This window comes from Talpa europaea, assembly GCF_964194135.1.
Source record: "Talpa europaea genome assembly, chromosome: 10".
Lineage (NCBI taxonomy): Eukaryota > Metazoa > Chordata > Mammalia > Eulipotyphla > Talpidae > Talpa > Talpa europaea.
This window is the reverse complement of record NC_140077.1, coordinates 2,653,601-2,666,359: the sequence shown is the minus strand read 5'-3', so window position 1 is coordinate 2,666,359 and position 12,759 is coordinate 2,653,601. Positions and strand designations below refer to the sequence as shown.

The 12,759-nt window shown below is 55.2% G+C and overlaps 1 protein-coding gene across 11 annotated transcripts in view; it reads left to right on the top strand.

The window, feature by feature from the left end:
- Positions 1–12,759, top strand: part of DOCK1 (dedicator of cytokinesis 1) — a gene marked incomplete at both ends in the record, with an annotated part of 334,004 nt that overhangs the window by 88,279 nt on the left and 232,966 nt on the right. For all 11 annotated transcript variants that reach the window (XM_084245683.1, XM_084245678.1, XM_084245686.1 and 8 more), the window contains one exon: positions 1,026–1,134. In XM_084245683.1, the coding sequence (XP_084101809.1) occupies positions 1,026–1,134 (109 nt within the window). The remainder of the gene's footprint in view (positions 1–1,025; positions 1,135–12,759) is intronic.

Genomic DNA, 12,759 nt, shown 5'->3' with positions numbered 1-12,759 from the left:
TGCCCAACCTCGCTGCTCCTCACCGGTGATCGGAAGCTCTCGAATCCATCATTTTAATTGTGTGGCGCACCACTTAAGCAAATTCCCATTTGAAAGCCCTTCACAAAATAGATACATGAGATCACAGCTTCCCGTTTTAGACAGAAACTGTTGCTTTATAATGGAACTCATTTAAATACACGATTACCTCTAGGGTAATTAATTATCACTTAGTTTATAAAATTTTCCATTGTACACAAGTTTTCAGGTATCGTATACTTTTAATTAGGCAGAAAACTAGTGTATATTAATAAAACATCTGAGTTGTAGCATTTTGAAATGCAAATGTACTTTTTAGTAACAGCAACTTGAAGTATCTGCTAATAAATAATTTATAGATGAAACTTATTTGCAATTAGCAAAATATATTTGCATGCATGTAGCCAATGCATAGCTTCCTTAATATCTATTTATTGATTATGCTCCACCTCTCAGTAGTTTTCCAGTTCTCACCAATTCTGTGATGAGTTTGTATAGTAACATTATTCTGCATTAAAGTAGTTTAGCGTTTACTGTTATAGTGTCATTTCAAACAGTTGTAAGGTCATGTTGAATTTAGGCAAATTAAGCGTTGTGAATGTCAATCATGTGACTTTCTGGGCTTAAAAATCACTGGCAGGAAATATACCCGAAATATTAATCGTGTCTTCTCTGTGGGGAAGAATTCCAGCTGAATTTCCTCATCCTTCCTTCCTCTCTCCCTTTTCCCGTCCTTCCCTCTCTATTTATTTCTCTTCTCCAGATTTATAAAATGCATGTTCTAGTGAAAAGAGCAGTATTAGCAGTGTGGCCGCAGGGAGCTTCCCCGCTGCGAAGGTGCATCCCCACCCTGAGTGGCCCGGGTTGATCAGGTTCCCGATCCTGTGGATGTCGGGGACAGCCCCCGACAAGCTAGCCTGCCCCAGCAGCACCCTCGTGGCCTTCGGGGGTTGGGGGGAGTGTGGGGTTCGGTGCCGGCCCCCACCAAGTGCCGTGTTCCTTTGCAGACTGTATGAGAACAAGGGAGAGGCCGACTTCATGGAGTCGCTGGTGCAGCTGTTCCAGTCCATCAACGCCATGATGAGCAGCGTGTCAGACCAGACCGTCAGGGTGAAGGTAGGACCCTGCACGCGGGACCACCTTGCAGGCCCCATCAACCACCGGGCGGCGCGTCCACCAGCCTGCCCTGGACTCCAGCTTGCGGGAGAGGCCTGGGGGCGGCTTCCTGTGAAGCCCCCAGCCCAGGCTGTGCTTCCTCTCTGCTCCCCCACGAGTGCCTCAGACACTGCCCCGGCTTGTCTCTCCGCTCCTGGCCTGGACAGGTTCCGAATTCCTGTCAATGCAGGGAAGTGATGGGAGCTCGTCCCGCTCATGGCGGGTTAGGGCTGCTCGGCGTCTGAGCGGGGTAGGAGGCCGAGGCGTGGCCTGGATGTCAGTTGGACCTGAGGCTGTGCAGTGGCCGGTGTCACCTCCTGTCCTGCTCGGGAGGGCAGGGAAGGACCGGACCGGGTCTCCCGCCTCCTGCTGTTCTCTCCACCTGGCATCCTTTCCCATGCACTTTTGCCTTGGAAAGGAAGCTGCCTCTCCCGAGAGGGGCCTCAGGATGCCGGGCGTGAGGGCGCAGGACCGTGAGCAGCTGCAGGAGCTGCACATTCCAAGACATCCCTGTTCTGGAAGTTTCTGTGGGACTGACTTTGCAGCAGGAGCAATTTGTAGTTGCGGTTTTCTTTCAAGGGCAAGTATCTTCCAGAAGAGACGCTGCAGCTTCCCGCGGCGCTCCTCCTGGCCACCTGGCCGTCCGTCCTCTCTGTTCAATTTCAGAAAGCGTCTTTCTGGCTGTTGTCTTAAAACTGTTTGGGGAACGTGCCAGCTCTCAAGCTCCCCATTCGGTCTGGATCTAGGATGGGTGTGACCACGGCCACGCCCTGTGGCCCCCGTGGCCAGAGTCCCTGAGCAGGACGGAGCTCCTCAGGTCCCTGGTCCCCGAGGGGAGGCCACTCTGGCCACGTCATTGGCTTCCTCAGGATCATTCTTGACTTTTATGTGAATTTGTTGTGTCAGTCTGTTCAGAGAAGACGTTGTGCTGTGTTTATTGAAGTTTCAGGTTAATTTTTCTGGCAACTTGATATTTCCTGAAGCCACCTTCACGTTCCAGGTTAAAATTAGCCCTAAATTTAGTGCGTTCCCTGCTCACTCTGGTGGCATTTAGAAAACAGACGCATGTAGTATAAGAATAGATAGAAATGACAGGAAGTTTGGAGCCCAGGAATAATTTTAGATTTCTAAATATATTCTGACATTATTAAAGTTGGTTTGGCTTGACTCCTGTCTGCCTCCCTCCCTCGACGGCAAGTCCTTTGGTGTTTGGAGATTGGCAGACCCCCCCACCCCCCGGCCCGGGCTTTGGGGTACGAGCTAAGACCTGGCTTCTAAGACCCTGGCTTTGGGGTGCGAGCTTCAGTGCAGACGGTCCGTGTCCAGGTGCCCGCGCGTCTGGAATCAGCGCCTGTGCTGCCGGTGTCCGGTCCTGTACTTCTGCGCTGGGTGCCCTGCAGCCTCGAGACTGTGGCTGTGTCGGGGGTCCTGCTGTCTGCTCTTTTAACACTTGAAATTTTGCTGTTGCAGTGGAAATACAATTGTATTTGGATCATTTTCATGGAGGAAATGTGAGAAAAGACTGGGCTTTCTTTGGGCTCCATGTTGTTTCTCCAAGGTGGTCCCGGAGGCTGGTTGTTTTATAATTGTTGAGGTCACTGCGGTTGGCAACACAGTACATGATTAAGGAGAACGGTCCCATCTTCAGGTCTTCAGATCACACCATACCCACTGCCAAAGCCCCCCGCCTCACCACCCCCCAACCATTTCCTTCAGCCACTGACTGTGGGATCCCAGCTTCTGTGTCTCAGAGCCCCAGTCACCCCCAGGCCTGCAGGTCTTACAAGCAGAGCGCCTCCCCTAGAGGGCACCACCACCTGGGCGTTTGGAAGCCTCTGGAGGGTGAGTTCTCCAACCACTGGCGATGAGGAGAAGCCTGAGCCCCAAGAGCTGGAAAAGCAACCATTGAGAACGGCTCTCCACCTTCTGTGAGCTTTCTGCTGGCCTCACCCCCAGGGAGCAGGCGTAGGCATAGCTTTTGTGTGAAGACGCCTGGAGGTGTCCACCAACCTGCCCGGGTGCATGGCCAGGCGGGTGGAGTGATACTGGGGGTCTGGGCACCCAGTTCTGGGGCTCACACCTTGCCCTGGGCCCCTCTGGGGCGGCATGCTCTGCCCCACCGTGCCAGGCTGTCCGGGTCAGGGTGTACGCCTGTCCTCCGTGTCCATGCGGGACAGCTCAGGGCCTGGTGCTTTGGGCTGTGAGACTTCACGCTGTTTCCTCGTGGAGCTTCCCCACGGAAGGGACAGCACCCTGGTCTGTGCACACGGCAGCTCGTGCACTTGGACACCAGGCCAGAGATGGTCGGTCGTGTGTGCCCAAGGGGAGGAGAGGGAGGAGTCAGGTGGGCGGCCACAGGCCCCTTAGGGGCATCCAGACCGAGGCTGGGGCTGGCGCTGGGGTGCTGTGTGTTGAGCAGCTGTGGGGTTCAGGGGCTAGGTTGGGGTGTTAGGGGCTTTGCATTTGGAGTGACGGCAGACCTTGGCATTTTTGCTAAATTCCACAAATACCACCACAGCTCCATGGGATGATCTTCGGAAAGGTGATCCTCTGACGTAGACCCAATTTGCTGTTCTGTCAGGGGCTGGGAATTCTACAACTTTCTGCAGAGGGAAACTGACCACGGTCCACTATAAGAAATCGATTCTCTGGGGGTGCGGGGGCTCGTCCACCTCCTTGCGAGCGACTGTGCGGGAGGCTGACATACCTCACCAGCGCGCCCGCCCTGTGCCTCGCCAGGCTCCTGGTCTTCCCCTTGGCGACTGGGGTCCTGAGTCTGTTCTCAGTGACTGTGTTGCCCCAGAAACAATCCGCTGTTTGGCAGGAATGGAATTTATTTCCTGAATGGCTCATGTATCTCAACCCACCTTTGAAAAGCTCTGCTCTTCATGCTTTCAAATTTCTTCCACTTTTCCCTGTTCAATTTTGCATAAAAACTTGTTTCCTGTGTCTGTTCCACTGTCCCCAGCGCTGCAGGCCGGGCTCAGGGGCCCTTCCTCCAGGGAGTGGATGACGGGGTGAAGGCTGGTTGGAGGAGGCCCCAGGTGGAGGTGGGGACAGGTGGGTGAGGCTGTGTCCGCCCTGGGGAGGCCTCTGGGGTCCCGGCTTCCCTGCTGGTGCCGTTTTCCTCTGGCCTTTGCAGGAAGGAAGTGCCCGGGAATAAAACGACTCTGTCCTCACGGTACAAAGCTGCAGGTGACTTTGGTCCTCCGCAAAGCAGAGCTTCCGTTTCCTTAGAAATAAGCTCCTGCCGCGAGGGGAACTTAACCTACTTGTCTTCACTCATCCAGAGTCCTTCCTTATCAAAGGTTTGGCTGCTTTTTGACTGTTTCCAAGCTACATCTGCAGGCTGTATGCTGAGAAGCTTCTTTGACTTGACATGTCTGGGCGTGTCAGGGACGGCGCCAGCTGGCTCAGAAGTGACAGGGTTTCCGAGCCCCTCGGGCCAGGTGTCACAGGTGATGGCCCCCCGGCTGGGAGTGCGCGAGTGACAGGCTCCTGGCTCTGCCGGCCTCGCGCCTCCTGCTCCTCCTCTGCTGCCTTCGTGTTTCCTTGACCACGCGGAACTTCCAGGTCCTGCCAAGGAAACCGACACTGGACGTTTCCTGGCCCTCAGTTTTTTTTTTTGTTTAGTCAAATTTTATCAATTCATCACTTGTTGACCTACCCGCCGCCTCACACCTCGGCGTGTGGTCACGCTGCGCCCGCCCAGCCCCGAGCTGCCATCCGCTTTCCCAGACCCTGTCCCGCCCCGCAACCTCGGTGGCTTTCAGAGTGAGTGATTATGTCGTGTTCGCCGCGTTTTCCTGGGTTGTGTGTTTTCCACAGCGAGGCCGGCCATCCGGTGACTGTCTTTCCCTCCTGGCTTCGCCGGGCGTCGTCCCCGCAAGGTGCGTCCTCGTCGCACAGGCACGACCTCCTCGAAGTGGCTGGGTCAGTGCATTTTGCAAGTGCACCTGCAGCGACTTCCTCCCTGCCGCGCCCGGGGCCTGAAGTGGGCTCCGGGGGGCTGCCGTGAGCCGCACCGCGGGCCGGGGGCAGGACAGGGCGTCCTGACGTCACGTGTTGGGGAAGCGGCTGCGAGTGGGGTCGCTGGATGACCCGGTGTCTCCAGGAGTCTCCACACCCTTCTCCACAGCAGACTCACAGTCCCGCCAGCGGCCAGCAAGTTTTCTTTCCCCACCCCATCACCAACAAACAAAACAAGGAGCCCTCACTTCATGTCTGTGAAAATGGCCCATTTTAAATGTAAATGTGATCTTTTGTTAAAGAGTGAAACTAGCAAAATGTTAATGAAGGAAAAGAAGGATCACTTATCACACGACTGGGGCTCACCTGTCTCACCGTCAGCTTTTCTGTCTTTATAGTTGTGCTTTTTCTCCTCAAAGCCACCATGCGCAGACCCCGGCGTGCACGCCCCGTGTACTCACACGCAGCGGTAGTGCATCGCTTTCCTCTTCCTCCACACATTTCTCTCTGTCTCCAGGGTTTTGCAAGAGCTTATTTTACGAGGTGGCTGATTCCCTGATGCTTGAATCCTGACTTTTTAAGCACTTTCCTATTGGAGGCTCTTAGGTTGTGTCTGGTTTTCATTTCTGTAAACAGCCTCCTGGCTGAGCTGTTCTCTGGCTCGTGGCTGTGGGTGTCCGGATTTCCAGTGCTCTGAGGTCCTGGGAAAGACACAATCTGAGCTGCTAGGACGGGCCTGAGTCTGTATGATCACCAGCCGTGGCCTTCCACGAAGCCCAGCGCTCCTCCTCTTGGTGGTGAAGCTGTTCCTGTGTCCGACCCTTGTTTGATGTCTCCTGCACCGGCGCTGGGGTGATGCCTGTGGTGTCTGTGTAGATAGAGCTGCTCTGTAGACTGAGCTCGGGTGCTGGGGCACGAGAGGCTGCGGGGGAGATACCAGCCCAGTCCCGAAGGGGCTGGAACGTATCTGCTGTCCAGATGGGTTGCGGGGCAGGGTAATCCTTGCCCCGTGTAGTGCAGTGCGCTCGTCACAGCCTTTGCTGCCCGTTAAGGCTGTGATAAAAGTAATAATGAAAAAGCTTTTCAAAGGGATGAGCAGAAGCTCAATCACGCTCAGTCTGTGCATCTCGGGAACCGAATCGTCGACAGAAGCGCCTGGACCTCACACCCGCCCGTCCTTCCTGGGATCTTCCATTGCAGCCGGGCCTGGAGCTGCTTCAGAGATTTAGTTTTAGGACAGAGGGGGCTGGTCAGTGCCCACACGTCAAAAACTGGGTCTTCCTCGGTGAGCCGCAGACACAGGGCCCACAGGTGCGTGCCGCCTCCCGGGGGATGGAGTTTGTAGATATATTGGCTCTGGGTTTTGATAGATTGTTTAAAATTTGAACTTACTGTGGCATGGAGACCTCTTCGGATGGCACATTGCACAAACCTGCAACAAGGGCCAAGTTAAGAGAAAGCTGTTCCAGCTTGTGGAGAAGACTCAGCATGGGGGTGCCTGTTCTCCCCACCTTGAACCCTGCAGGGTTCACTTTGTGACAGTTGATTAACCAGTTGGTTCTGGAGTTTGTACTCTGCCAGTCAGAAGACCCGGATGGGCCAGCGGGTGTCAGGGGAGGGCAGTCAGCGGCTTGATGCTCTTGACCTGGGCCCGGCCTGGATGTCTGCAGTAACCTCGCAGCGTGAACCCGCGCAGAGTCCCTGCAGAAGACGGGATGAGTGGATTCATGGTGCCGGGAGGCCAAGGGATCACTGGGCATGGCCTTGCCGGGGGTGGGGAATGTTGGGGAATTGAGGAACTGGGGGGCCGGGGGTCGGCCCTGGCTCTCCGCCGCAGCCGCGCTTGCTAGAGACGCCTGAGACGCATGTCAGGCTCGCGCATCACATGCTTTCTGTGGAACCTGGAGCCGGAGGGTGACCGATGCCGGCCTGGGCAGTGTTGTTCTCCGTGGACTGTGCATGTGACCTTGTTATAATTCAAGGGGGAATTATTTTTCCCTGGGGAATTCCTATACATTCGGTGTGGTACCGTGAGTCGGGACGAGGCGGAGAAGAGAGGGCTGGGGAAGCGCGTCTGGGTCGCCCAAGCCAGCGCTCCCCGGCCTGCGTGACGTGTAGGCGCATGATTGGCGCCTGGAGACACGCATTTTTAAGCATCAATTGTCCTTTCTCCTGTTGAATGATTAGGGAAGTCAGCAGTCCTCATCATTTGATTAGGTAAAGCAATAAAGAGTAATTAATTTTTGAACGTGATCTCTTCATAGGATTCCAAGATACTCACAGGGTACCAGACCCCTTTTGTGTGATCACCCCCCCAACATCGAATGCAGAGGGGCTGAGAGACTGGGTGACCCTAGGTCTTCCCATTTGTTTAAAATGTTTATATTTTATTAAGATGGAAAAAAAATGCCACCCCTGCCATTTGTCTGCCTGCGATGTTGTGACAGTGGCTGTGCGGGCCAGTGCTGCTGGGTGATCTCAGCGCCTCCTTCGAGAGATGGCCTGCTGGGTGCCCCCCCCCGGAACCCCCTCTCTTCTCTGCATGGCCTTCCCGCTGGCCCCTCTGCCCGCCGCCATGCTGAGGAACGGAAGGACAAGCCAGGGTGCCGGTGAGCTGGGTGGGGCTGAGCATTCCTCCCGCTCTGTTAAAAACTGCCTCTCGCAAGTCTGGAGCCCGCAGCAGAACAGCAGGAGGACTAGCTTGAAGGGGGGGAATCTTCATCTCTTTATTCTGACCGTGCCTCAAAGACAGGGACACAGAGCGTGAAGTACCATCCAGTGCCACACCAGGTCTTCCGTCCAGGACTTGCCCTGCCTCTGCGCAGCCAGTCCCTGCTCGCTGCTGCCCTCGAGATCCCGCGGTCTCAGAGCCGCTGATGGACACGAGTGTGTCCGGCTTTGTGCCTTGGCAGCGCGTGACACCTTCCCATGGACAGGTACCCCCCTCATCGACGCAGAGACCGTGGGTCAGCGCTGCTTGGTCTTGAACAACTGAGGACCCCCTGAGGCTGACCAGCTCCACCAAAGGGTCAGCTCACTGGGTTCCGCTCTCCTGGGCTCAGCCTCCTCTTGCCCGGTGCCCGCGAGCTGTGCTGTGTCTGGGGCCTCCTGTGACATGGGGGCTGGCCTGCCCCTGGGCCCCGGCCCTCCTCACTTCTGGGGTCCCCGTAGCTTGCCCCCCCCGAGTGCTGTCTGTGTGTCACGTGCAACCCTTCCGTGCTGTGTGCCCGCTGGGGCGGGAGGAAGCTCCTTCCCTTCCAGTGTTTCCTCGAGACGTGCAGAAGCGGCCGTGCTGGGCCTGGGTCTGGACAACCCTGCTCGCTTCAGCGGCACCAGCAGGTGTCTACCTGGATTCGCCCTCCCTTTGCATCACCCTGTCTTTGCTCTCCTGTGTAAGAGCCGCTGGCGGTTAGCCTCACGCATTCTTGTTTTCCCCATCCTGACCTTTGTTTTTCATTTGAGTATCTAAGCTGCTTAATTTTTAAATGTTTGTTGGAATTCCTCTATGAAAAAACTGGGTTTTAAACTGAGGAAGGCCTCGCTGGCTTAGGGGTGCCCCAGGGCGACCTCATGGCTCACCTGGCTCCGACAGGTGCATCCCGCACGTGGTTCTCTCCGCCACCAGCAAGAGGCGTGTCCATCCCCCGGCCTTCCGGCCCGTGTCCTTCCCTCTCAACTCTGGGGTCTGCCTGGCCAGCCTAGTTGCCTCAGCAGTTCTGGCTCCTTCTGACACTGGAGTTTTCTCCTCCTATGGGTAAAGCGAAGGAAGGAATTCAGGCTGTGTGCTGGGGTCCCTCTGCCTTCCCAGGGGGACCCTCCACCTCTTTAAAATAGACAGCGAGCCTCAAAGAAAGCTGCCCAAGAAAGAACCAAGTGCTGCCATTTGCTGGCATTGGGGAGTCATTTCTTTTAAGTGTGCGCAGAGACGGATTTTTAAAAGACATCTGTTGAGTGTGTGCTGGGTAGTCAGTCCTTTAGAAGTGCTCTGTCTTTGTATTTTAAACGAATCGGAGCTCCCTGAATTAGCACGCCAGTTGTGTGATATTTTAAACTCTTTTTTCTGTCTCATTTTTTTTTGGACACTTTATTAAGTTCAGTGGAGCGCAGTCCCGTTCACACCCCACTTATTCATAATTTGGGATAATTAATGTAGTAGCTGGGCTGCCAGTCCCCTCTTCCAGCTAGGAAAATGAGGCTCTGCCAGATGAATACATATTGTTAGCAGGATTAAGTCGTGGACGGCATGCTTATACTTCCTCAGAGACGCGAACCTGTCAGGTGCCACAGTGTACGGGAGTCCTTCTTAACTCGCTCCGCCCCGTTTCTATTAAGCAGTTTAGAAGAGACGGATTCCCTCCAGCTTAGAAATTCTGCGTTCTTGCCAATATCATGCTACGCCGTATTGTTAATTTCCTTTGCCTTTCATCTTTTGAAAATTTATCATGCTTCATTTGGATTTTTTACTAATCTCCGCTCTGCCCCCCACATGCCGGGGCTTGATTGAGACTGCTTTTGTGTGGAATTGCTGTTTGCTTCCCACACATCCTGCGGCTTTCTGCACTGTAGTCGGCTCCATTGGCTAGGAAGCCTGTCCGTCACCTGGAGGTGCCGGGCTGTGTGGTCACAGCCCTCTGACTTTTTCTGGCTCCCCCGGCTCCTGGAATGCCCTAGAGCTGAACGAGCATTCCTGCTTCCCGGGAGGGCGCCCCGATGCGCCCCCATTTTTGTTGCCGTGGCCGGTGAGCCTGCCGCTGTCAGCCCGTCTGCTTAATGCTAGGGTATGAAATTCCATTTTTTATTTATTCTGCGTTGGAATTTGGACTTTCCTACCCAATCATTTAATGTTTTTTAAATGACACCTTTGGTCTTTTGTTTGACAGGAGCGAGGGTAGAGCCAGGCAGCCTGCAATTTGTTCTCTGCTCTCTCGCCCTGCCAGTGTCTACTCATTAACTCCTAATTGTTTTCATAACCTCCTCAGAGTCTGATGTGATCTCACTCTCCACCCCGGTGACCCGCTCCCCCGCCCGCGGCGCTTCAAGGAGGTTGCCCCTCTCCGCGGATTCACTGTGTCACCTCGATTTGAAATGTGCCTGAACCCCCGGTGCTATCTTTTGGCAAAATAAACATTATTTTCAGAGAACTTAAACCCCATCAATTTATATTTCCTTTCATCGGGAGCTGCACTGACCTCTGGGCAAGTGGCATCCACCTCTGGGGAGAAGTGGCCGCCGCGGCTCTGCGCCCTGTGCGCGGAGACTGCTGGGTATCGATTTGCGCTCCTGTGGGAGTGGGGAGTGCGGCCCTTTGTGTACTGGGGACGAACTGTAGTTCGTCAGTCTGGCCTGTCCACGCCACGCCAGCACGCGCCTGGGCGCCACGGCTCCTCGCTGCCGCTCTCGCCACTGTCCGCCGGCTGCTTTCCTTGCCCGGGGCGGGCGGGGTCTCTGTGCTGGGACCTGGAACTCCGGGGGTGGCACCCTCCGCTCCCCGGGCCTTAATCCCAGCCTGCACCCTGCTGCGCAGCGCCCCGGCTCCCGGCGCACGCCGGTGCCTCCCTCTGAAATAGCCCGTGTTGAGGCATCACTGGCGCGTCACCATGGCAGCTCTTTGCAGCTTTCGGTGGGACGAGGTTTGAAGATGAGGCACCCCTGCTGCCCACAAGTCAGAAGTAACTGGGAGCCTGTAGGTCCTGCGTGCCCCAGAGCCGGTTGTCTCTGTGATGGTCCTTCTGGGGAGGGTCTCGGCCTTCGGGCTGTGGCGGCGACCTGCTCCTGAGCTGTGCAACCTCGGGGGGCCCCTGGCACCTCTGGCCAGTGAAGAGGAACAGGGTCCCTGCCCAGAAACAGGCGCTTCTGTCCTCACCACTTTCCCTCCTTCTCCAGGTGGAAATGCGGAGTCAGACGTGCTCCTTTTAGGCCCGAGAGCCGGTGTCTGCCCTCCTGGGTTGCAGTGATGAGGGCACGGGGGAGCTTCAGTGGGAGGGGAGAAGGGGCAGCGATGGCAGGACCCGCCCTGGCTTCTGTCTCCTCGGCGCGTGTCCCCTGGGCAGCTCCTGGCATATGCTGCCCCCCCGCCCCCACCTCTTGTCTCTGCTCCTGGCCCCAAGTGGGTCTGCTCCTTCCCCAGCCTTGGCCATCTGTGTCTGCGTGCAGAGATCTCTCCCCAGGATGCTCCGCCCCCCTCCTCCCCAGGGCACCTGCGGCCATACCCCAGCCCGAGCAGAAGCTCCTTGTTCCGTGGGTCCTGGCAGCCTGTTCTGCCCGCTCTGCCTGCCAGTAGCCTCCAGGACCCCTGCAGAGGGCTGTGTTTAGGGTCCCAGCCAGCAACTGTGTTGTCACTGCCACCGCACCCCTCTCCTGCAGCAGGTCGAAGCTCTTGGCTGTTGAGCGCCTGCTTGGCCTGGCAGGCCTGTGCCCACACGTCAGAACAAGTGAACAGGTGACCAGGACCTCAGAAAGCCACTCTCTAAATGCACCTGCTCCTGGCATTCAAGGAGACAGAAAGCACCTGGTTGCGTCCCTTTGGGGACTTCTCCCAGGGGGTGCCCCCCTAGGCTGGCGGGTCCCGCTCCCGCCTGCTTTGGTTTGGGCGCCAACCTGCTGTTGGATTTGGGGGACCTTTGGCTGTTGAAACTGGCATGAATCTTACAAGCAACTCACCACCTGAACGTCAACGTGGGGAAGTTTGCTTCCTGTTGATAGATAATAAAACAGAGTGGAATAATTTGAATTCTTTATAATGGATGTGATTATAAATGATTTCCCTATTTACTCATAGAAAACGCTAAATGGAAGATGATTAGTGAGTACTGTTTTCTGTTTTCCTGAGGTGATTTCTCAGTCCTCCAAACAAATTCTTGAGATGCGCAGGAGAAGAAGAACAGCCCATGAGAAGTCACTTGAAGTCTTTTCGCAGCCGTTCGCAGCTCCAGGACGGAGCAGTGTCTCTGTCCCTTTCGTGTGTGATGACCCGGGAGAGGATCGTGTTCTAGAACGCCGACTTCTGTGCCTGGCCAGCGGGTCACTCTGCTGCCCCTTCTGGTCCAATATCAGGCTCCTGGCACTTGTCCCAGGTGGAATATGAGATTTTAGATTTGGAAACAGTATTTTCCCCTCATTGACTAGATTACTCCTAAATTACTCCAGTATTTTTAATGAGTCTAAATCTTTCTAAATCCCATTATTTAATATTGTCTTGTCATGTGATGACTAAAGAATGCTGTTTTTTTTTTTTTTTTTTTAATCTCCTTTATCCTGCACCCAGTAATCTCCTGGTACTATGGTGGGCGCCGTGTGGCTTTCAGTAAATTACTTCTTCATCGGCGAGGATTGTTATACGTTGCAATTAGGAAGCTGCTGGAGAAAGTAATTTTGAGCTAAATGTGTGTATGTCCACCACCCCCAGGGTCGGGGGTCTCTGGCACTTCATTATAATCATCTCCTCTTTTATTTTTGTGAAGTGCAGACAGATAATGCATCGCCCTTCTGTTGCCAGACGCAGACCAGAGTCTAGAAGACTCTCTCTCTCGGGGCCTCCCAGCCGTTGGGCTGTCCTCTGGGGGCCCAGCACCGTCTCTCCGGGAGCCCACTTGGACAGATCCCAGTGTTGCCCTTACC